Source organism: Loxodonta africana, chromosome 11 (genome assembly GCF_030014295.1).
Source record: "Loxodonta africana isolate mLoxAfr1 chromosome 11, mLoxAfr1.hap2, whole genome shotgun sequence".
NCBI classification, from domain to species: domain Eukaryota; kingdom Metazoa; phylum Chordata; class Mammalia; order Proboscidea; family Elephantidae; genus Loxodonta; species Loxodonta africana.
The window spans coordinates 106,072,532-106,098,997 of NC_087352.1; the positions used below are offsets into that span (position 1 = coordinate 106,072,532).

At 40.8% G+C, this 26,466-nt stretch overlaps 1 protein-coding gene across 3 annotated transcripts in view; it reads right to left on the bottom strand.

Moving 5' to 3' along the window:
- Positions 1 to 25,708, bottom strand: part of AFG3L2 (AFG3 like matrix AAA peptidase subunit 2) — a 52,037-nt gene extending 26,329 nt beyond the window's left edge. The window contains exons 1-8 of one of the 3 annotated variants that reach the window (XM_023544000.2): positions 25,584 to 25,708; positions 20,519 to 20,618; positions 20,104 to 20,181; positions 18,304 to 18,410; positions 17,996 to 18,148; positions 15,860 to 15,934; positions 3,188 to 3,309; positions 909 to 1,182 (exon numbers count right to left, since the gene is read on the bottom strand). In XM_023544000.2, the coding sequence (XP_023399768.1) occupies positions 909 to 1,182; positions 3,188 to 3,309; positions 15,860 to 15,934; positions 17,996 to 18,148; positions 18,304 to 18,410; positions 20,104 to 20,181; positions 20,519 to 20,618; positions 25,584 to 25,700 (1,026 nt within the window). In that variant the 5' untranslated portion in view covers positions 25,701 to 25,708. Of the gene's footprint in view, positions 1 to 908; positions 1,183 to 3,187; positions 3,313 to 15,859; positions 15,935 to 17,995; positions 18,149 to 18,303; positions 18,411 to 20,103; positions 20,182 to 20,518; positions 20,619 to 20,855; positions 21,906 to 25,583 lie in introns of those variants that run through there. The other 2 variants (XM_003406389.3, XM_064294746.1) reach the window with 2 other exon arrangements.
- Positions 25,709 to 26,466: the final 758 nt, after the last annotated feature.

Below are 26,466 nucleotides of genomic sequence, written 5' to 3' on the forward strand. Positions count from 1 at the left end.
ATGTAAATAGGTACCAACTCCCTACCAACTACGTAACAGCAAATTATAAAACAATGACTTTTTGTTCATATACACAAAATATAAAAAACAAGGAAATAATTCCCTTTACAAGGATTCCTTTAAAGTAAACTTTAAAAGAATTACTTAAACACTTTTTTAATTCAGTCATTCCTTTAATAACTGAACCAGTCAACAACTATCAAGTTCCTATTCTGTGCCTAGCCCTGGGGGTAGAGAGCCAGAAGGTGTGGGCCTGGGGCTAGCACAGTGGGACTGTGTGTGTCTGCTGAAGGAGGGAGGTTGACAATTAGTGCTGTCTGATCTTTTCTCCACTGCATCCCTGTGCTGTGAACAGTGACAGTCCACAGTCACCTGTCGAAGCAGCAAGTGTCTGGATGACAGACAACAGTGTGTGACATGCTCAGGGTGCTACGGCTGCAGGCGGTGGGAGCATCTCAGCCAGACTAGAGTCAGAGGAAGGAGGATCAGGGAAGGCATCCAAGAGGAAATAACACGAGTCTTTTTAGAAGTCTTGAGCCCTGGTGGCACAATGGTTAAGAGCTTGGCTGCTAACCAAAAGGTTGGCAGTTCAAATCCACCAGGCGCTCCTGGGAAACACCATGGGGCAGTTCCACTCTGTCCTATAGTGTTGCTGTGAGTTAGAATCGACTGAACCCCTATGGGTTTTCAGAAATCTACACATCACCTGCAAGATGACACATTCACACTGAAAAACTAGCCCAAAAAGACTCGAGTTAAGCAGACTCATAGGTGAAGATATAGGAAGAGCAAAAAAAAGTTATATTGTAATTAGCACTCAGACTTCATAAAATAATAACTTCACAGATCAAGAAATACTTCAGAAATTTAGGTTAATGAGTTGAAAATAATCTGAAAGTTCATCTTACCTTTGGGATTTTTGCTCCCAGGTCTTGATACTGCTTTGGGTTTTTTAAGAAATTCACAAATTCCATTATCTCTAATTTGGCCTCCTCGCAGCCAGCCACATCTTTGAATTTCACATCGATCTCATCCTTTAAGATCTTGGCAGTGGTTTCTCCAACACTGAAGAATCCACCCATCCCCCGGCCTGTTCGACCAATACCAGCAGGCCATCTTCTTATGGTGTAGAGTAAAAAAGCAATTATGAGGACTGTGGGTAACAGGCTCAGGAGAAATGAACTGAAGGGAATAATACACAACAAGAATTTGTTTTTAAAATTGTTAATCCTTGGTCTTTTTTTTAAATATTTTGAAAGATATATTTTCTGATAAAACTGCCTGAGATATAATTGCATACATTTTCTATTTAAAAAAAAAAAAAAAACCCTGAATATTCTAAGATTTTATCTGAGGTACAAAGAGAATTTCAGTGTGTTATGCCACTGAAGTAGAACCACAAAAGACAAGACCAGAGAAAAGTCTCATCTCAACGTGTGCCGGCGACTGGTTTTTATTCCGAGCCCAACAATCACCACGTACAAGCCTAGCTGATGTACAGTCATTGTATCCCAGTGGAAAACAGTGTTCAAAGTACTCAAAAATTTTAACGAGATCCTGGTGTTGGTCAGGAATCTCTGATTGGGATGTATTAACTTATCCTGAAAACTGTCTTCCAAAGAGTAAATCCTTATTAATTTAACAGTGTACCTACTTCAAGGTCAATGTCTCTTAAGAAATGAACATCTGTTGGTTAATTCTGCCATGTCTACTCTCTGCTCCTTGTGTGGGCTCCACAGAGACTGCAGGGAGGGCGGCAACACGTGCTGGCTGGTGGGGCCTCTTGGGAAGGGGAATGACTTCAAAACCGGGGGTGCCTTTTGCCTTTAGTTTGTTTGTTTAAAAAACTTACTTCAACCTAAGTATGGGTACAGATACAATTTAACTTATCCTGAGAAATGTGAACCACAACTGCATACACAATTAAGGTAATTAAGGTTCAAAACAAAAACCAGGATCTGCTTTCTAATTTTTCCTCTCTTACGAAATTTTTAATGCTGCTATAACAAGCAGTGACAATCATGAAAAATTTACCTGCGGCTTATTTTTGGAAACAAAACAAAACCATGCACTGACAATAAAAGTTTAAAGAATGGTGCAACAAAACATTTTTATAATGTGTCAGTACCAGCCTACAAAATTCAAAAATTATATTACCGTCTCTGGGGTCAGGGGACTGACAGATGTGATAGAGGCAACAGCTCTATCTAGATTCAAACGCTGCAGGCAGATTATAGGTCTACACAAACCAAGAGTCAAGAAATCCCCTAAATCCGAGTAACTCAATTACTAGCTTTCAGGTTTTCTGCTCTTCTCACATAACCAGAAAAACTAAGTGTTAGCTATAATTTCACTCCAAACATGTCACTCTATAGCAAGGTATACTTTCTGCATCTAATAAAACGGGGTAACTGCATGCGTTCTGCCTGGCTCTGCATTTATATGCACTCCAAGGCAATAGGTTTCCAGATGAACCCAAAGACTCTTAAAATAATGTGCCCTTCCTGAAAGATGAGAACAGAGCATCCACCCAGACCTTTAAGTGGTCTCGTTAAAGACAAATAATCCCCAAAGAAGCAGCTCTGACAAGGCAGGTGAAAGAATTACATAAAAATCCTAGGAAAACGAGAGAAATACAAATGTAAATGATAGTTAAAAGGTGAAAATGCCACTTTTTAACACAAAGGAGTTCTTCATGATAAATCTTACTAAAGGACAATAAATTAAGTATTAATACTCCAAACCACTGCTTAATCAAGATAAATATAAATGTGTGGGAAATGAATCAGTCAGGTGCAAAACCTGTAAATTAGTTAAAGCAAACCCACTGCCGTGGAGTGGATTCTGACTCGTGGCAACTCCATGTGTGCAGAGGAGAACTGCACTCCACAGGGCTTTCAAGGCCATGACCTTTTGGAAACACTGCCAGTCCTTTCTTCTGAGGCCCCTCTGAGTTGGTTCAAACTGCCAACCACTCAGGTTTGCTGTCGAGTGCTTAAACTCTTTGTGCCACCCAGGGACGTCAGTAAGTTAATCACGGTTTTGAAAACAAACAAAAATCCCACCCAAGTTGAGGAAGGTATGTTTAAGAATTTAATTGGTAACTCTGCCACCCGGTGACATGGGCCACACAGTGAGCCTTGGAGGGGCAGGAAGAGTCCGTCAAACAGTTTTAGGCGCTGCTTACCCATCGCTTTCGGCAATGTAGACAACAGGGACCCGATTCTCCACTTCTATGCCGAGTTCTTGCTGTAAAGTTTCCAGATTCCGCTCAAAGGTGTCCACACTACCAATATTAAACCAGACATACTGCTATAAAAATAGAAAAAATATTCCAGGAATGAGAGAAACACAAAAGATTCAATTCACTAAAGAGTTCAACTTTTTAAGAATATTTCAGAAATACTGAAAAATCTACTGAAAAACATGGAAATAAAAAAAACAGCAAAAGACTGGTTTTACTGTTGTGGTAATTAAGTTTTATTCACTGAGAACACTCGGCAAACCCTGGGAAATACGCATTTCTTTACCAATACTCCTCAGTAGCTCTAAAATCATAAACATAATGAACAGAACTAAAATCCTATTTGGAAAGACAATCATTTTTATAAATAAATACACGTTCTTTTCCTCATTTCTACTTCCCAGGTGTTTCTCGGCTGCCTTTCCCCAAATTAAAAAACTAACGTGGTATAGCAACAACAGCTGAAACTTGCTGAGGACTTGCTAAATGCCTGTGCGGGTTCTGTTCCTAAATCTGCCTTTAAGTCAGATTTGCATGGAAGTAGGAACAGTTAGGTACAATTCCCATCTAATGTCAGTTAGTCAAATGTTTGTTTTAGTACAGAGCGTACCTTTCTACGGATAAAAAACATTAAAGAGACACTTCCAGATATACTAAAACATCTTTAACATAACAATACAAAAAAAAAAAAAAACCAAACCTGCTGCCATTGAGTCTATTCCAACTCATAGCGACCCTGTAGAACAGAGTAAAACTGCCCCATAGGGTTTCCAAGGATCGGCTAGTGAATTCGAACCACTCACCTTTTGGTTAGCAGCCAAGCTCTTAGCCACTGTGCGACCGGGGCTCCACTAGAACACACCCCAAACCCACCGCCATCATGTCGATTCTGACTCATAGCGACCCTACAGGACACAGCAGAACTGCCCCATAGGGTTTCCAAGGGACGCCTGGTTGATTCGAACTGCCAACCTTTTGGTTAGCAGCCAAACTCAACCACTACGCCATCCGGGTTTCCATTAGAAGACAAGGTCCCCTCTTGGGATGAGCACTGCCTACTGAGAACCATCACTCCGGCACAGATGCTTAAATCAAGGAATCGAGAGCTCCCCAGTGTTAACCAGGTTCCTAAGGTGGGACATTTATTTATAATTTCTTGCTACATAAACAATGTTTGAGAACATCCCTGTATAGAAATCTGTACGTGCACCCCTAATTATTTCCCTAGGATAAAGTACCAGAAACAAAATTACGGAGCGTGTACATGCTTTCAAAACTGCTGATACACACACCACCAAATTGTCCTCCTGAAAGGGGTCACCAATTTAATTCCAAGCACTAGAAGTCTAAGGAAAAAACAGCTGCGTGACTATTAACAAACATTTCATCATAAGGCAAACAAACTGAGGGAAACACCAATTAAAATTACATTCTTAAAAGAAATCAAACACTTGGAAACTGAACAATACCCTGCTCAAAAAAGACTGGGTTACAGAAGACATCAAAAATGGAATAAAGAAATTCATAGAATCCAATGAGAATGAAAACACTTCCTATTAGAACCTTTGGGACACAGCGAAAGCAGCGCTCAGAAGTCAAGTTATAGCAATAAATGCATACATACAAAAAGAAGGAAGGGCCAAAATCAAAGAATTATTCCTGCAACGTGAACAAACAGAAAGAGAGCAACAAAAGAAACTCTCAGGCACCAGAGGAAAGCAAATAATAAAAATTAGAGCAGAATTAAATGAAATAAAAACCAGAAAAACAATTGAAAGAGTTAACAAGACAAAGAGCTGGTTCTTTGAAAAATTTAACAAAATCACTAAGCCACTGGCCAAACCAACAACAGAAACACAGGAAAAGAAGCAAATAACCCAAATAAAAAATGAGATGGGCGATATTACAACAACCAACTGAAATTAAAAGAATCATATCAGATTAGTATGAAAAACTGTACTCTGACAAATTTGAAAACCTAGATGAAATTCTAGAAACACACTACCTACCTAAACTAACACAAACATAGGTAGGACAACTAAATAAACCCATAACAAAAGAAGAGATTGAAAAGGTAATTTAAAAGCTCCCAACAAAAAAAAAACCTGGCTCTGACAGCTTCATTGCAGAATTCTACCAAAGTTTCAGAGAAGAGTTAACACCACTACTATTAAAGGTATTTCAGAGCACAGAAAAGGACAGAATACTCCCAAACTCATTCTATGAAGCCAGCATATTCCTGATAACAAAACCAGGTAAAGATACCACAAAAAAAGAAAATTACAAACCTATATCCTGCATGAACTTAGATGCAAAAATCCTCAACAAAATTCTAGCCAAAACACTTCAACAACATATCAAAAAAATAATTCACCATGACGAAGTGGGACTCATACCAGGTATGCAGGGATGGTTCAACATTAGAAAAACAATTAATGTAATTCACCACATAAATAAAACAAAAGACAAGAATCACATGGTCTTATCAAATGATGCAGGAAAGGCATTTGACAAAGTCCAATACTCATTCATAATAACTCTCAGCAAAATAGGAATAGAAGGGAAATTCCTCAACATAATAAAGGGCATTTACACAAAGCCAAGAGCCAACATCATCCTAAATGGAGAGAGTCTGAAAGCATTCCCCTTGAGATCTGGAACCAGACAAGGATGCCCTTTATCACCACTCTTATTCAACATTGTGCTGGAAATCCTAGCCAAAGCAATTAGGCTAGATAAAGAAATCAAGGGCATCCAGACTAGCAAGGAAAGAGTAAAAGTATCTCCATTTGCAGATGACATGATCTTATACACAGAAAACCCTAAGGAATCCTCTAGAAAACTACTGAAACTAACAGAAGAGTTCAGCAGAGTACTGGGATACAAGATAAACATACAAAAATCAGTTGGATTCCTCTACACCAACAAACAGAACACTGAACAGGAAATCACCAAATCAATTACCATTTACAGTAGCGCGCAAGAAGATAAAATACTTAGGAGTAAATCTTACCAGAGATGTAAAAGACCCATACAAAGAAAACTATAAGACACTACTGCAAGAAACCAAAAGAGACCTACATAAGTGGAAAAACATACCTTGTTCATGGATAGGAAAACTTAACATTGTAAAAATGTCTATTCTACCAAAAGCCATTTATAGATACAACGCAACTCCAATCCAAATTCCAATGACATTTTTTAATGAGATGGAGAAACAAATCACCAACTTCATATGGAAGCAAAAGAGGCCCTGGATAAGTAAAGCATTACTGATTTAGAACCTATTATACCACCACAGTAGTCAAAACAGCCTGGTACTGGTAAAACAACAGATACATGGACCAATGGAACAGAATTCAAAATCCAGACAAAAATCCATCCACATGTGAGGAGCTGACATTTGACAAAGGCCCAAAGCCAGTCAAATAGGGAAAAGACAATCTCTTTAACAAACGGTACTGGCATAATGGGATATCCATCTGCAAAAAAATCAAACAAGACCCATACCTCACAACATGCACAAAAACTAGTTCAAAATGGATCAAAGACCTAAATATAAAATCTAAAAAGATAAAGATCATGGAAGAAAAAACAGGGACAATGCTAGAAGCCCTAATACATGGCATAAACAGTATATAAAACATTACTAACAAAGCAGAGAAGAAACTAGATAACTGGGAGCTACAAAAAATCAAACACTTATGCTCATCCAAAGACTTCACCAAAAGAGTGAAAAGATTACCTACAGACCGGGAAAAAGTTTTTGGCTACGACATTTCTGATCAGCGCCTGATCTCTAAAATCTACACGGTACTGCAAAAACTCAACTGCAAAAAGACAAATAACCTAATTAAAAAACAGGCAAAGGATATGAACTTCACTGAAGAAAACATTCTGCTAACTAACAGACAAATGAGGAAATGCTCACCATCATTAGCCATTAGAGAAATGCAAATCAGAACTACAATGAGAGGAGACAGGTGGAGGCAAGATGGCGGAATAAACAGACACTTCAAACAGACACTTCCGACGAGCCCTCTATACAACAAAGACCCAAAAAACAAGTAAAAAGAGTATATCTGTGACAAGCTGGGAGCCCTGAGCATCAAAGGCAAGCTCAGACAATGAACTGAGGGGCAGGGGAAGGAAGAGGCCATTCAGAAGCAGAGAGGAGTGGCCTAGAGGAGTTGCCGGACCTGAATCGTAGGGAGCCCTCAGGCACCATTCTCAGAATGGCACTGGCGTCAGCGGCTGGTACTAGTGTTCAGCCACAGTTTCCTCAGGAAGCAGCAGCCAGCTACACAGCCCACTCACACCTCCAGAACCTGAGGAGAAGGACGCTCTCAGCAAAAGCTAAGTACCTGTATATATTCTACCGCGACCCCCCCCCCCCACTCCCAAGCCAGCTTCAGCGGCTGAATCCCTGGGCCAGAGATAGACCCTGGTGAGCATCTGCAGCCGTCTTCCCGGCCTTGGGGAAGGAAAAAATTTGTAACTGGGGGGAAAAGATAATTTGCCAGCTCCCTTAACTGGGGGAGCTCAGGACAGAAGCGACTCCTCTCCAGGCATGAACCGTCTATGGACCTTGCACCTTTCCCTTCTGCACGGACCTGCGTGGACCTATTTCAGGAGGATAAGCCCTTGTTGGCAAACTCCAACCATTTCAACTGTGCGGTGCAGAGGTGGCTGTTTGACGTTTGACATTGCTTTGCCTATTAAACAAGGTCCTCACCTACCCACAACAGGGACCTAAGAACTGGTGGCTCCACTTGGGTCACCCAGCCACCCACAACAGGGACCTAAGAACTGGTGGCTCCACTTGGGTCACCCAGCCACCCACAACAGGGGTCCAGGGACAGCTGGTACCTCCCAGTCCTTAAAACAAAAACTTTGGGTGCCCATGGTCCCTCTGCAGAGCCCACCACCAGCATGGTCTAGGGAACAGAGATGCGTTTTCCTCAGAGACACTTGGGGGTCGGTTCTCAGCCCCCTGCCTTGTTCAGAGCGTGACCCCTGCAGCAATCAGATACGGGTATATACGCCAATTACCCCTGCCCCTCTAAGACTGTAGGGCAGAGCCTGTACCACACACTTGATACCAGCTACCTGGAAACCTGAGCCGAATTCATACAAGAAAACCGAATGGATTCCTAGGCTGATATACCTGATAACAGCTCTAGCCATCTGGGGACAGGACACCAGAGCTTCAAAGGAGAAAATAATCAAGCTAGCCCACTCAAGCAACCCATGGGGGTATACCAAAAAAATATCAAAGCAAGCAGCTGCGACACAGTAAGCAAGCATAAACTAATACAATAACTTTCGGATGGCTCGGAGACAACAGTCAATATCAAGTCACATAAAGAATCAGACCATGATCACCTCAACAGGCTCTCAAAACAAAGAATCCAGGGATCTTCTAAATGAAAGTGCGTTCCTGGAATTACCAGATGCAGAATACAAAAGTTTTATATACAGAACCCTTCAAGACATCAGGAAGGAAATGAGGCAATTCACAGAACAAGCCAAGGAACACATAGATAAAGCAACTGAAGAAATTAGAAAGATTATTCAGGAACATAATGAAAAGTTTAATAAGCTGGAAAAATCCATAGACAGACAGCAATCAGAAATTCAGAAGATTAACAATAAAATTACAGAATTAGATAACTCAGCAGAAAGTCAGAGGAGCAGAATTGAGCAAGCAGAAGCTAGAATTTCTGAACTTGAACATAAATCACTTGGCATTAATACATTTGAAGAAAAATCAGATAAAAGAATTAAAAAAAAAATGAAGAAACCTTAAGAATCATGTGGGACTCTATCAAGAGAAACAACCTATGAGTTATTGGAGTACCAGAACACGGAGGGATAACAGAAAATACAGAGACAATTGTTGAGGATTTGTTGGCAGAAAACTTCCCTGATATTGTGAAAGATGAGAAGATATCTATCCAAGATGCTCATCGAACTCCACATAAGGTAGGTCTTAAAAAAAAAATCACCAAGACATAATCAAGCTTGCCAAAACCAAAGATAAAGAGACAATTATAAGAGCAGCGAGGGATAAAAGAAAAGTCACCTACAAGGGAGAGCCAATAAGAATAAGCTCGGACTACTCGGCAGACACCATACAGGCAAGAAGACAATGCGATGACATATTTAAAAAATTGAAAGAAAAAAATTGCCTCCCAAGTATCATATATCCATCAAAACTGTCTCTTAAATGTGAAGGTGAAATTAAGACATTTCCACATAAACACAACCTGAGGGAATTCGTAAAAACCAAGACAAATCTACAAGAAATACTAAAGGGAATTCTTTGGTTAGAAAATCAATAATATCAGGTATTGACCCAAGACTAGAACACTGGGCAGAGCAACCAGAAGTCAACCCAGAGAGGGAAATACAATAAAAAAAAAGGCTTAAAAAAAAAAAAAGCCCAACAGAGGGTAACGGCAATGTTATTATATAAAAGAAGACAACATTAAAATAATAAAGACAGACTAAGAAATGTAATCATACACCTTCCATATGCAGAGAAAGATACGGCGATACAAAGAAATAAAAGTTAGTTTTAAATTTAGAAAAATAGGGGTAAATAATAAGATAACCACAAAGAAGACAAACTATCCTATGCATCAAATTAAAATACAAGGGAAAAATACAAACTCAGCAGAGACAAAATCAACAACAACAAATATGTGGACAGGACAATATACAAAGAAAATCTACTCAGCACATAAAATCAAGTGGGAAAAAGAAGCTGTCAACACACAAAAAAAGACATCAAAATGATAGCACTAAATTCATACCTATCCATAATTACCCCGATTATATATGGACTAAATGCACCAATAAAGAGACAGAGAGCGGCAGAATGGATTAAAAAACAAGGTCCGTCTATATGCTGCCTACAAGAGACATGCCAACTTACAGACACAAACTAAAACTCAAAGGATGGAAAAAATTATATCAAGCAAACAACAATCAAAAAAGAGCAGGTGTGGTAATATTAATTTTTGACAAAATAGACTTTAAAGTTAAGTCCATCAGAAAGGATAAGGAAGGACACTATATAATGATTAAAGGGACAATACACCAAAATGATATAACCATATTAAATATTTATGCATCTAATGACACAGCTGCAAGATACATAAAACAAACTATCAGCACTGAAAACTCAGATAGACAGCTCCACAATAATAGTAGGAGACTTCAACATACCACTTTCAGTGAAGGACATCCAGAAAGAAGCTCAATAAAGACACAGAAGATCTAAATGCCACAATCAACCAACCTGATCTCGTAGACATATACAGAATACTCCACCCAACAGCAACCAAGTATACTTTCTTTTCTAGTGCACATGGAACATTCTCTAGAATAGACCACATATTAGGTCCTAAAGTAAGCCTTAGCAGAATCCAAAACATTGAAATATTACAAAGTATCTTCTCTGACCATAGGGCCATAAAAGTGGAAATCAGTAACAGGAAAAGCAGGAAAAAGAAATCAAAACTTGGAAACTGAACAATACCCTGCTCAAAAAAGACTGGATTCTAGAAGACATTAAGGATGGAATAAAGAAATTGATAGAATCCAATAAGAATGAAAACACTTCCTATCAGAACCTTTACGGCATAGCAAAAGCGTTGCTCAGAGGCCAATTTATATCAATAAATGCACACATCTAAAAAGAAGAAAGGGCCAAAATCAAAAAACTATCCCTACAACTTGAACAAATAGAAAGAGAGCAACAAAAGAAACCCACAGGCACCAGGAGAAAACAAATAATAAAAATTAGAGCAGAACTAAATGAAATAGAAAACAGAAAAGCAACTGAAAAAACAAGACCAAAAGCTGTTTTTTTGGAAAACTCAACAAAATCGATAAACCACTGGGCAAACTGACAAAAGAAAAACAGAGAGGAAGCAAATAACCCGAATAAGAAATGAGATAGGCGATATTACAACACACCCAACTGAAATTAAAAGAATCATATCAGATTACTATGAAAAACTAAAACAAATTTGAAAACCTAGAAGAAATGGATGAATTCCTAGAAACACACTACCTACCTAAAATAACACAAGCACAGGTAGAACAACTAAATAGACCCATAACAAAAGAAGAGATTGAAAAGGTAATCAAAAAACTCTCAACAAGAAGAAAAAGCCCTGGTCCGGATGACTTCACTGCAGAATTCCACCAAATTTTCAGAGAAGAGTTAGCACCACTACTACTAAAGGTATTTCAGAACATAGAAAAGGATGGAATACTACCAAGCTCATTCTATGAAGCTACCATATCCCTGATAACAAAACCAGGTAAAGACACCACAAGAAAAGAAAATTTGAGACCTATATCCCTCATGAATGTAGATACAAAAATCCTCAACAAAATTCTAGCCAATAGAATTCAACACCATATCAAAAAAATAATTCACCATGACCAAGTGGGATTCATACCAGGTATGCAGGGATGGTTCAACATTAGAAAAACAAGTAATGTAATCCACCACATAAATAAAACAAGACAAGAATCACATGATTTTATCAATTGATGCAGAAAAGGCGTTTGACAAAGTTCAACACTCATTCATCATACAAACTCTCAGCAAAATAGGAATAGAAGTAAAATTTCTCAACAAAATAAAGAGCATTTATACAAAGCCAACAGCCAACATCACCCTAAATGGAGAGAGCCTGAAAACATCCCCATTGAGATCAGGAACCAGACAAGGATGCCCTTTATCACCACTCTTATTCAACATTGTGCTGGAAATCCTAGCCAGAGCAATTAGGCTAGACAAAGAAATAAAGGGCGTCCAGGTTGGCAAGTAAAAAGTAAAAGTATCTCTATTTGCAGATGACATGATCTTATACACAGAAAACCCTAAGGAATCCTCCAGAAAACTACTGAAACTAATAGAAGAGTTCAGCAGAGTACTGGGATACAAGATAAACATACAAAAATCAGTTGGATTCCTCTACACCAACGAAAAGAACATCAAAGAGGAAATCACCAAATCAATGCCATTTACAGTAGCCCCCAAGAAGATAAAATACTCAGGAATAAATCTTACCAGAGATGTAAAAGACTTATACAAAGAAAGCTACAGTACACTTCTGCAAGAAACCCAAAGAGACTTACACAAATGGAAGAACATGCCTTGCTCATGGATAGGAACACTTAACATTATCTCTGTTCTACCAAAAGCAATCTATACATTTAATGCAATTCCAATCCAAATCCCAAGGACATTCTTTAATGAGATGGAGAAATAAATCACCAACTTCATATGGAAGGGAAAGAGGCCCCGGATAAATAAGGCATTACTGAAAAAGAAGAACAAAGTGGAAGGCCTTACTTTACCTGATTTTACAACCTATTATACCGCCGTGGTAGTTAAAAGAGCCTGGTACTGGTACAACAACAGATACATGGACCAATGGAACAGAAATGAGAATCCAGACATAAATCCATCCACATATGAGCAGTTGATATTTGACAAAGGCCCCAAAACAGTTAAATGGGGAAAAGACAGTCTTTTTAACAAATGGTGCCGGCATAACTGGATATCTTTCTGTAAAAAAAAATGAAACAAGACCCATACCTCACTCCATGCACAAAAACTAAGTTGAAATGGATCAAAGACCTAAATGTAAAATCTAGAACGATACAGATCACAGAAGAAAAAATAGGGACAATGTTAGGAGCCCTAATACATGGCATTATTTAAATAGTGTAACAAAACAGTATAAAGAATGCAAAGAAGAAAAACTAGATAACTGGGAGCTCCTAAAAATCAAACACTTATGCTCATCCAAAGACTTCACCAAAAGAGTAAAAAGACTACCTACAGACTGGGAAAAAGTTTTTAGCTATGACATTTCTGATCAGTGCCTGATCTCTAAAATCTACACGATACTGCAAAAACTCAACTTCAAAAAGGCAAATAACCCAATTAAAAAATGGGCAAAAAATATGAATAGACACTTCACTAAAGGAGACATTCAGGTGGCTAACAGATATATGAGGAAATGTTCAGGATCATTAGCCATTAGAGAAATGCAGATCAAAACTACTATGAGATTTCATCTCACTCCAACAACGCTGGCATTAATCCATAAAACAGAAAATAATAAATGCTGGAGAGGTTGTGGAGAGACTGGAACACTTCTACACTACTGGTGGGTATGTCAAATGGTACAACCACCTTGGCAATCGATATGGCGCTTTCTTAAAAAGCTAGAAATAGAAGTACCATACGATCCTGCAATCCCACTCCTCGGAATATGTCCTAGAGAAATAAGAGCCTTTACACGAACAGATATATGCATGCCCATGTTCACTGCAGCACCGTTCACAATAGCAAAAAGACGGAAGCCACCAAGACACACATCAATGGATGAATGGATAAATTATGGTATGTTCACACAATGGAATACTACGCATCGATGAAGAACAGTGATGAATCTGTGAAACATTTCATAACATGGAGGAATCTGGAAGGCATTATGCTGAGTGAAATTAGTCAGCTGCAAAATGACAAATATTGTATGAGACCAGTATTATAAGAACTCAAAAAATAGTTTAAACAGCATAGAAAATACTCTTTGATGGTTACGACAGCCGGGAGGGAAAGCGGTTTTCACTAATTAGGTAGTAGAAAAGAACTATTTTCGGTGAAGGGAGAGGCAACACACAATACAGGAGAGGTCAGCACAACTGGACTAAGCGTAAAGCAAAGTTTCTTGAATAAACTGAATGCTTCCAAGGCCAGGGCAACAGGGGTGGGGGTTTGGGGATCATGGTTTCAGGGGACATCTAAGTCAACTGGCATAATAAAATCTATTAAAACATTCTGCATCCCACTTTGGAGAGTGCAGTCTGGGGTCTTAAACGCTTAGCAAGCACCCATCTAAGATGCATCAATGAGTCTCAACCCACCTGGACCAAAGGAGAATGAAGAACACCAAAGACACAAGGTAATTAGGAGTCCAAGAGACAAAAAGGGCCACATAAACCAGTGACTACATCAGCCTGAGACCAGAAGAACTAGATGGTGCCCAGCTACAACTAATGACTGCCCTGACAAGGAACACAACAGAGAACCCCTGAGGGAGCAGGAGAGCAGTGGGATGCAGACCTCAAATTCTCATAAAAAGGCCAGGCTTAATGGTCTGACTGAGACTAGAAGGACCCCGTAGTTCATGGTCCCCAGACCTTCTGTTAGCTCAAGACAGGAACCATTCCCAAAGCCAACTCTTCAGACAGGGATTAGACTGGACTATGGGATAGAAAAAGACACTGGTGAAGAGTGAGCTTCTTGGATCAAGTAGACACATGAGAGTATGTGGGCAGTTCCCGTGTGGAGAAGAGATGAGAGGGCAGAGGGGATCAGAAGCTGGCCGAATGGACATGAAAATAGAGAGTGGAGGAAAGGAGTATGCTGTCTCATTGCAGGGACAGCAACTAGGAGTATATAACAATGTGTATATAAATTTTTGTATGAGAGACTGTCTTGGTTTGTAAACTTTCACTTAATGCGCAATAAAAATTGAAAATTAAATTACTTTCCTAAATGTGACTAAAACACCAGAGCTGTAAGACTTTACAGACATTCTTTTATTTACTGATACATTGCTAAAAAGAGAGATATGGTTACCATCAGTTCTAGTTTGTCCTCAAATGTTGCCCATCCATGTAGGACAATGAAAAAAAAAACCAAACCCGTTGACATCAAGTGGATTTTGACTCATTGCGACCCTACAGGACAGAGCAGAACTACCCCACAGGGTTTCCAGGGAGCGCCTGGTGGATACCAACTGCCGACCTTTTTGTTAGTAGCTGTTGCTCTTAACCACTATGCCACCATGGCTTCTGTAGGACAATGAGGAAATGGTTAAACAAAATTATCCTAAGGGAGAAGGGACCCAGCCTAGTAGAGGGATCTGGCCCTGAGGGAGGGTAAAAGGCCACAAACATCCAGGGAACAAGGAGGGAAGACGGGGATCAGAGTCAGGGGTAGGAGGGAATCACCTGGGATACTCTCTAGTCCTCCTCTCCTCCCCTCTCCTCCATATTTCCCTTAGCCCACTCAACTCCATCAGGAATTTCTGAAGTAGTAAGAGTCCAAACTGGTTGGAAAGAAAATACAAATTATTTTTAAAATAGGAAATGGAAATTAATATAATACAAAAGGATTGGGAGAGGTATGATCAGAACGCATCTTAATCTAATTTGAAAAAAGCTGTCTCAGACATAAGCAATTCTGATTTTAAGATTTTTTTCCTAACCAAAACACTGTTGTCTCAGTCTTCAAAAATCATAGACCATAATGAAATACTGAAAACTGAGAGTTTACTGTTTCCTAAATGTACAGCCAAAACATGTTACCCAAAACGACAACCACTACCACCCACGGACTCAACCCTTGCATCACTAACGTGTGACCCAGTCACACCCTGACCACGTCAGCTGTCAGCCCTGCAGCCCTGCCTATACTGCTGCCGATCTACCACAACGTGAGAGAACGCTTTCTTTTCAGCTCTAGACCTTGTAAGTTCATTTAAAGCTAATTCACATCAATTAATAACTCACCCCATCAACGGGAGTTTTTCCTGCTATAAAAGTCACTCGAACAAAACGCTTGTTGACAACTTCCAGTCTGTCTACCTAGGAATTTAAAAAGTTAAATATACAAACATAAATTTAGAGAAAATACCTGAAATATTCCTTTAAGTTGATTTAAAATGCACACGATATTTCAGACATACAGAAAAGAATAAAGGGTAATACCAGGACCACTACAAATGCTGTGGAGCTGCCCAGGTACCCACCAACACTCCCTCCCCCAGAAGGGACCCCATCTGAATGAGGTACCACCACCCGAGCATGTCCTGACGCCTGTGCTACCCTGCATGTAACCCTAAACAATACACGGACGCATTTCTGCCTGTCTTAAACATTAAAATCATCTCATTTCATATGCATCCTCTGTTTTATTCTTTCTCTCACCATTGTATACGTGAAGTTTATCGTGTCAACATGTCAGCTCTGACTGGTATTCTACTTTATGAACGTACCCCAAGTTTTTTATCCATCAGTGCTTACCACGGGGTCGCTACGAGTCAGAATCAACTCCACAGCATCTAACGGGGCTGGATGAGGAGGGAACGGGAGTTTTTGCTGAAGGGGTACTGAACTTTTGGGTGGGGGATGAAAAACTCAGGAAATGGACAGTGGTCACGGTAGCACATGATGAATGTAATTAATGTCACTGAACTGTACACTGAAAGATGATTAAAATGCCAAAGTTTGTCTTATATATACTTTACCATAATTTTTTTTCTTAATATGACCGTTTCCATTTTTTCATTTTTACCTTATTGTATGACCTTTAAAAATAATTTGGGGTTCTTCATACTACCTTGGTAAGTACTTACCCCTTATCTTTATACTACTCATTGCATTAATGAAAAATCAGAGTGTTGAAAGGTTAATGAACTTACCCAAGGTTACACATGCCTAATTTTAGTTCTCTTACTCTCACTATATTTCATCAATTCTAAGAAGCACATTTTTCACATTTTAACATACCAGAAATTGGGATACGTTTTATAATCAATGGCATATCTTAGTTTTGTTTGGCAGCTTTTAAAAGTTTTCTTAGTAATACATAAAATAATGTGTGTTTTACATTCAACAGCATTAACAGTGTCTTTAGTTATCGTTGCTGACAATATACACAGCAAAACACACCAATCCAACAATTTCTACATGAACAATTCAATGACATTGATTACATTCTTCATTATACAATCATCCTCACCCTCTTTTTCTGAGTTGTTCTTCCCACATTAACATAAACTCACACCCCTCTAAGGTTCCTATGTAACCTTTCGAGTTCCTATGGTCAATTTGATTTCATACATAGTTCTTAAGAGCATAATGCTCAAGGTAGACCTTTTTTACTAGTTAAGCTGAGCTATGGTTCAATTTTAAAATGACTTCAGGGGATATTTTTAGTTTAAGGTTTAAAGATTATCTCAGGGCAATTGTACCAGGGGTTCACCTACTCTCCATGGCTCCATAAAGTCTAGATTCTGTGAGAATTTGAAATTCTGTTCTGCATTTTCTCCCTTTTGATCAGAATTCTTCTACAGAATCTTTGATCAAAATGTATAACATCTTAAATATGATGAAATATGGTATCACACTGGATAAAGACCCAACAAGGAGCCAAGGCTTATGAGGAGACAAACATGTCAGAGTCCATGGGCCTTACTCAGACTCTCACTCAGAGCCATTTGCTCTTACTTTAAACAGCTCTAATACTGTCATTAACCTGATTTCCAAGGCCACAAGAGTCTAAAAGCAGTAAAGACACAAAAAGCATTGAGAAGGCTGGCAGGCTACAGCAGGACGAAGAGGCAGCTGAGGCACGAGAAAAATGGCAATGGCAGATTGTCAAGAGTAACAGTCTCAAGCCAGGTTTCCAAAACTATGTTCTAAGAGGAAGTGAAAGAAAGGGTTTATTGGTAAATCTGGGGGTTGTTTGATCAAAACAAACAGGTTTCTTGCTTGCAGCACTTTTCAGCATTTTAAAAAATCAGTGTAAAAAACAGTTAACTTTAAAATGCACAAACTTGGCTAGTGTGCTGTTTCTCCCTTTTTTAATCTAATCTACTGAAGGTCACCTTTTGAACCACTTTCAGCCACAATGACCATACTTACTACTCCTTTGGAAAGATAGTTATTGACAAAGTCCTTCCAAGTAATTTCTCTCCCAGAGCTCTTGAACAGAAGGTAAATCACGACACCACTCCAAATCAGAGCAGTCCAAAGTAAATATATTCTGAACTCCTTGTCATCCCATGGAAAGTCACCCTGCAGCAAAAGAGAAATTTTTCATGAAGAAAAACATTTCAAAATGTCATCTGTGATATGTTAGACACAAAACCCCCCAATATTATTATTATCTTCCAACCTTTCCTGTGGCCCCCATCGTAACCTCAAAATTAACACACAGTTTGGAATCACACCTTCTGGAACCTGGACCACCAGTGAGAATCATCTTTCTTGCCACCTCGTTTTCCACCACCACCAACTCCTCCTCCAGAAGAATGCGGCGTATTGGCTGGCTTTGACTCTGTTCAAAAACAAAGAACGTGTGTAAAAGCATAGTAGGATTTTGTATCTCTCAAAATGTTTTTATTAATACTTAATAATACTAATAATTTTTAATAATAAATAAATAATAAAATTTTTAATAATAAAACTTACCGCGAAGTATAGTATGACAACTGATCGATTACTAAATAAAATACCATGAAAAAGCATGGTACTAATATGAACTACATTCAACGAGGGCTTGCAAGTGCTTCACATACACTCTCTCACTAAATCTGTACAATAACCCAATAACCCTGTAAGTTTACTATTATTATACCCATTTCACAGACAAAGAAATTGTAGCTCAGGGAGGTTAAGTAACTCGTTGAGTAATCTGTTGCAGTATTTAGTGACACTGTTGGGACCTGAACCCTGATAAACAAATTCCTGAGCATCAACTTAGAGTTAAAAAGTCCATGCTCCCCTCTCCCATTCCCATGAATTAAACACTGCTAACAGTTTCTTCTGTTGGAAAGATATAATTTTGATAATCAGTTAAGGAAAAAAATACCCACATACAGTTTGCAAGAATGTGAAATCCATTCCTAACATCTTCCTTCCCTTTTCCACTTTTCTATCCTCTCACACAAACCCACAAACGCGTATCATCTAACTCCAGCTACCATTAAGCAAGCCCTCAGATAAGGCAGGATGGCAGCTACAGGCACTCAGCCTTCCTCAGTGGCTCTGAGACACCCTGGCTTTATGACACGCCTCATCACTGTGACACACACAAGGAGCTTCTGCACCTCCACCTTCAGTACCGTCCAACATTGGACAGGCACGATGTGGACAAGCCTCAACCCCACCCCAAACAAGGCTCAGGACTGGCAAATACAGAGTAAGCATGTGTTTAAAGCTGTCTGACAATATCCCATAAAGTAGCATACACAAAAGGTACCAAACAGACACTAATTCAGTTGTATTTGAAAAGTGAACCTAATATCATTCATCTACCCCAAGCCAAGATGAAAAGACTACTTTCCATCCCTCTGGAAAAAAACTTGAGAAGTTGCCTTTTTCACCCATGTTCCACTCTAGAATCATGGACTGCGGCCCGTCCTCACTTAGCGCTTGCCCTTCCCCTGCCCTCTGGCCTTGCTTTCACTCCTCTGCACACCTGCTCATTAAAGAACAAGGCCTGTATTATAACTTTCCTTACATTCTCCTCTCCCCCAAAAGGATGCCAACTGAATGCTAACATGTGGCAGGCACAGTGCTAAGTGCTATCACGTGTGAGATGGAGGGCAGGAGGCCTGGTATGCCCCACATAGCCCCCTCCTCCCGGCAGCCACCTGACCCTAAGAAACCCTCTCTGAATCCCTAAGTTAAGGCTCTGAGGAACAATTTGAAGAACACTGTGCTGTGCCACAACATGTGTCAAATAAACTGTGTGTACTACATTCCCAGGATTTTTTCCAATGGTTTATATTTTGTACCAAATATCTAAAAAATATGCCTTAGTTTGATCAGTCAACATCTCTAAGGTGACCCTGAGTTACTTCAAAAAAAAAAAAAGTATGAACGAAAATTAAGGCGTAATGAAACATACGATCTAGGGTTTTATATGTACCCGTAACTCATGGTTTCAGAACCGATATAAGATAACACTAGGTCAACATCATGTATTAAGGAAAATATGAAATTCAAACAATGTTCTGAAAAGGTACCTTTTTTTCCTCCCGTAAGTTCTTTAGGGTCACTAGCTTTTTTCGCATTTTTTCCATTAGGAAAGTATTTTTCAAATCCTGTTAGAAAAAGAAAAAAAAAAACATACCCTTAAACTAATATTCATCAGTGTCTGTGTGTGTTTTAAAAGCAGCTGCAACATCGTTTAAAAAAAAAAAAAAAGTATAACATGGTAGGAATAAATCAGAGTCTAAATAGTCTAGTTCACAACCCAGAGGTGTTAACGACAAAAAGCTTATTTGCATGCCAATTTCATTAGCTATAAACGTGTCATCATGCTTGAAGGTGACCTAGTCTCATCACTGCATGAGGCAGCGAAGCAGGCTACCAGAGGGGACAGAAGTTAAGAGTCACCTGAAATAACCATGCACCTTAAGACCACACCTAAGTGTTTACCTTTCGGAGGTCTGGAACAGAATCTTTGATAAGCAGCAATTACATCTGTCAGAAGAGAATTTCGGCTGGTGGCTGCTTGAGCTGTTGCATATCGATAAAGCTGAAACATGACATGCAAATCAAAGTGTGAAGGTTACATCACCATAAAGAGCTAAAAAGAAGAGCTTTGTTTCCTAATAGGCAGTGAATGGAACGTCTCTCCCTTCAGCAAGGTGTTACAGACTAGCACTCATGAGGAGCAGCTCCATGAGGAAGGACTCCTTTGTATCCACAACTTGTGCTACTCCATTCTAACGAGAGAACCAAAAGACAGAAACTATCCAGAAGATAACAATACCTTAAAGCCACATATAATTTGGAATCGCAGCCCAGATACAATTCCCTGACAACACATTCACTTCAGCACTGCGCACGCAGTTGGCAGCAATCAAAAGACAAACCCCAGGACGAGAAAAACTGCTGCTTCCTGCTGACTCATTTGACGGTCTGACACTGCAAGACACATCAGAAAACAATGCTGCTTGCTGAGCATAAAATTAACTTATCTTAGTTCCAAGACAAGAGAGTTATAGTTCAACATCACTGATAATCCCTATGCCAGCAACATGTGCTAAAGACATTTGATACATTGTCATCCCGGTGAAAACCTTGGTCATACAAGTCCCATTACAGATGTGTCTCTCCTCTATATCGCATATGCTGCTAAAAAGCTGTTTGCAAATACGGTCGACGTAAACTGAAGTATAACATAAGCAAACCAAAGAAGCTCCCTATTAAATCTTTAGCTGCACAAAAGCAACAGATGGCAAGACATACGGAGGGGATATATCCAAATTTGGCAGTGATAAAATTCAAGTAATATCACCGTCATATTTTTTTTGGGGGGGGGGAGGAAGTTTTTAAATTCAGTTGGCAATATTTAAAGTGAAGGCCATCTGCATTAGAATTCATCACCATTTGTCATCTTTGTGGCCTGATGAGAAAAATAACACATCCCAAAAGTAAAGCCACATAACACCAAGATTCGCTATGATAAAGAAGATGATAACAAGTGTTGACAATGTAAGATGGTGTTGCCACTGTGGAAACAGTTCAGCAGTTCCTCAAAACGTTAACCAGAGTTACCGTATCACCCGGCGATCCCACTCCGGGGTCTACATCCAAGAGAAAGGAAATCACGGGTCCATACAAGACCTGTCCGGGAATGCTCCCAGCAGTGCTGTTCCTAACAGCCCAAAGCAGAAAACAACCAAAGCGCCTACTGCCTGGTGACGAGTGGACAGACGTGGGATACGCGTACAACAGGATACCACTCAGCCCTAAAAAGGAATGAGGTACTGACACACGTCACACCACCAATGAACCTTGAACACAGCATGCTAAGTGAAAGAAACCAGATTTAAAAGGCCGCATATCATGATTCCATTTATATAAAACGTCCAGAACAGGCCAATCCGTAGAGACAGGAAGCAGGCTGGCGGTTGCCCACAGCTAGGGGGATGGTTGGGGAGAAACAGGAGTGACTGGTAATGACGACAAGAGTTTCTTTTTGGAGTGACAAAAACATTCTGGAATTAGACAGTGGTGACAGCTGTACGACCTTGTGAATATACTAAAAAATTACTGAATTAGACACTTTAAAAAGATGAATTTTATGATATGTAAATTATACCTCAATTTAAAAAACAATGAGCTGATTTAACATCAAATAAATACAAAATTCTATACAGTAAAATAGGACAGAAACACTGACGCTGTTCTTGGTTGACCAGCGATGCTAATCTAAGACAATCTAGAGGTCATGTTGTTAAGCCCTGTCCCCACCCGACCTGCTGGAACGCATGGCCTATCAAATAACTGATAATGGGTAAGAATTCATAATGATTGAATAAATATAGTATTTTGCAAAAGCCAAATTCATTAAAAGCATTGAGGAAAACAACCAGTTATTTAAGCAAGAGAAGGAAACAAGTCAATACTCATTCACTGAGCATCTACTCCAAGCCAGGTGCTGCCAAACTATGGGAAGTCCAAAGGGGAATCAGAACCTGTCCGTATCCCTAAGAAACTCAGATGTGCAAGGGAGACAGTTACGGGAACCAATCAGTTACACCATAGTATCCTAACGCGCAGAGGAGGAAGTGACTACATGTTTAAAGACCCTAGAGAATACTTCACAAGACAAGCAAGACTAGCCTTGGATTCACCAAGCAGTGAGTGGGCTAGGAGCCTTCCAGGAAGAGTGAAGATAGGAGGCAAAACACATTGTGTTCAGAGACTAAGTAACTCAACATTGTTGTAAAAATGTACAAGTGGAGATGTTGACCAGAGACAAAGAGAAAGCTAGACAATCTTGAAGAGCCTGAAAATATTAACAGCAGCTACCATTAATTGAGCACCTATCACATGGGAGCCCCAGAGGTGCCTTAGAAGGGTCTGGTGATCTCCTTCCGAAAGGTCACAGCTACTGAACACCCTGTGAAGCACAGTTCTGACACACATGGTGTCACCAGGAGTTGAAATCAACTCAATGGCAACTAGCTTGGTTTTGGTTTTACAGTGTGGAACTACCTCAGGGGGTCTTCGGGCTGTACGCCTTTCCGGGGTCAGACCGCCACATCTTCTCAGGGCTGTACGCCTTTCCGGGGTCAGACCGCCACATCTTCTCAGGGCTGTACGCCCTTCCGGGGTCAGACCGCCACATCTTCTCAGGGCTGTACGTCTTTCCCGGGTCAGACCGCCACATCTTCTCAGGGCTGTACGCCTTTCCGGGGTCAGACCGCCACATCTTCTCAGGGCTGTACGCCTTTCCGGGGTCAGACCGCCACATCTTCTCAGGGCTGTACGTCTTTCTGGGGTCAGACCGCCACATCTTTTCGAACTGACCTTTCAGTTAGCGGCCGAAGGCTTTAACCGCCAGGTCACCAGAGCTGCTTCTATTGGACCACAGACCCTCTTTTTATATAACTTACTAATAGCCCCTCGAACTCACGTTTAAACAGACACATTTTACAAAATGCTACTATAGGTGCCAAGAGCCAGTAGAGTGTTTTGTTTGCTTGTGTATTTTCATTGTTTTGGTTTGAAGTGGGGAGAAAAAAATGATGATAATAATCAGATTTGGTTTTTACGCAGTGATGGTGGAATTCAAGACGGTATAGAAGTACTAGTATTTAAAGCAAGCAAGAGATGAGGATGTCCAGTTTAAAGACAGACAGGGTTTCAGGGATGGATTTAAGAAATACTGAGGTTAAATTCAAGGGAATTAACTGGATGTAGGAATAAGGAATAATAAGGATTAGGGAATAATAAGGAGGCCAAACCCCCAGTTTCTGTCAGGCTACTGAATGGTAGCAGGTGACGGTTATAATCCAGATAAGAGAAAGAATAAGTGTGATGAAAATAGTTCAGTTTTGAACTCACTGGGCTTACAGCAGAAGCATCAAACTCAAATGCCTTAGGGAGTCAGAGAAGAAACAAATGGGGGAAGAGAGTGTTGGGGGCTGTGTGTACCCTTCTAAGGGATAAGTTGATACCTGGCTTCATTCAATATGCCATATGGGAATACGCGAAGTACTGTCTGAACTTTTCATTTTGTTAAAGCTGGGAATCTGAATTTTTTTTGCACGAAGATCTCCAACAACTCCTATGATATTAGGAGCCTCGGTTATACATCTGTAACGTTAAAAAAAAAAAAACTCTGCCCAGGATACTATGCCCAGGAACACTGCAGGGAGGATCAAATGTGAAAGCACTTTTAAAATTATATGCTGGTGGTGCTGCTATATGCTGTCGAGTCGATTGCAACTCATAGTGACCCTATGTGACAGAGCAGAACACCCCATAGGGTTTCCTAGGCTGTAATCTTTATGGAAGCAGATCACCAGGTCTTTTCTTTTGCAGAGCAGGTGAGGTGGTGGGTTCAAACCGCCAACCTCTCGATTAGCAGCCGGGCACTTTAACCACTGTGTCGCCAGGGCTCCTTCAATATTCACTACGGGAAAAAAAGATTAGAGGAAGAGAAGATGGGAAAATGGATACAATGCAAGAACCCTAAAAGCAGACTGTGCAAGCATGGAGTAGGAGAGATGATGATGATTACGGAATATACATCGAAGAGTAAAAATAATAAAACAAATGCAGGTACCATCATGACCCCCTCTAAGTGAAGAGGCCGAGCTAACTTCCACTAGGGCAGTCAGCTAGTAAGTGGCCAAACCTGAGATCCTGTCCGACTGGCCCCAAAGCCTGAACCACCATGCTGTTCTGCTCTCTGTGTGACCAAGGCTGTGGGCTACAGAAATAACAGCAAGAAAATTGTCATCAAAATAGCTGACCATTGACTAATGAATTGAATATAATAAACTCTTCCCTGAGACAGATTACTGCAGTGGTTCTGCCCATCACTTTGAAAAATGTATTACCATACCCCATGTGTACCCTTATACTCACTGGCTACCACAAACAGAGAAATAGCCTCCTGCTGAGGACAGGAAATTTTATACAAGACCAAATCCAGAATGCTAGCCATAGCCCCATTCTACAGGTGGAATGAGGCTCATAAAGGTTAAGGAGCTTGACCCCAAAACGTGTGCTTCTGACTACCTCATGCTCATTATGCTGACTCTAAAGCACACACACAACACCTTAACTCTACTTCCCAATATCGTGAAAGCAACCAAAATGAAGGCAACCAGTGCCCGAGACAGGCGAGTCCGTTAACCCTTCCAGGCTTCGGCTGCCGTATCTGTTAGACAGGTTCACCCTGAAAGAAGTCAGAGAATTCTGGCAAGACGATCTTTTGAAGATCCTTGAAGCATACAGATCCGAGTGCACTGGAGGCGGGATGTTTCCAAAACTCGACACCTCGGTTTGGCAAGTACAAGCGTGCTTGTGGGAACGGCCGGGCAAGCGTCCGAAGGTCTGGGGGTCCTGGGCTCGGCGGGCGGGCTCGCGGCCCCTCACCCCAGCAACCAGTGGGCGGGGGGAGGGGAGGAGCGGGGCGGTGACCTTGGCCCTCCCGCGCCGCCGGGCCCGGGCGCTGGGTAGGGGCGCGGGGACTCACCGTCCGGAGACAGGGCCGCTCGCTCGGACCCGTGCTGCCGCCGGGCAGCAGGAGCAACGGGAGGCCGCGGGCCCTGCAGCCGCCCCGACCCGGCAGCAGCAAGCAGCGGAGCGCCATGTCCGGGCGAGCGCCGCGAGGAGTGCGCAGGCGCGGCGGGGGACGCGTGGAGAGGAGGGCACGCCCGCTCTTCGGCGCCCGTCTCTGACCACCGCCCCGTTCCGGCGTGATGACGTCAGCCGAAGGGCGGATCTTGTAACCAATAGCGCTGCTCGGCTTCAAGAAGTGTCGCTCCTGCAGGTTGGTGCGCAGGCGCAACCGCCGGGCCCGCCGCTCTCCATCGGGGTCTCGAAGGTCCCCTAAGGCCCACCGTACCTGGAGGTGGGAACCCAGGGGACGGGCGTGGAGGGGCGGCCCCAGATATTTGGAGTTTTGTCTCTGACGGCATGAAGCTATCTTCAACATTTTCGGTATATATTCAGTCATTCCTTAAATATATAACTGAACGCCTCTTAGTGGCAGGCGTTGCGCTAGGCTCTGGGAATGCAGAAACACTCATCTCTATCCTCCAGGAAAAATAACTGCAAACCAGTGAGCTAAATGCAATTTTAAAAACGTGTTGGGATCCTAAGGAATTGCTTCAAAGAGAAAAGACCCTCAGAGAATAAATTGAGTTCTCGGAGCAGTGGAAACCAGATCGTTTCGTGTGCCGTTACTATGGAGTAAAAAGAGAAAAGACTTAATAGGGAAATTTTGAATTCTAGCTCTAACCTGTAAAAGAGTAAAAACGAGTACTCTGTTAAAAGTAAAAGCAAACGGCTCCAAGCAGTTCGAATCGTTTAGATCTCACAAAGTCAAACAAACACTCCCAAGAACTGAAGGTGAA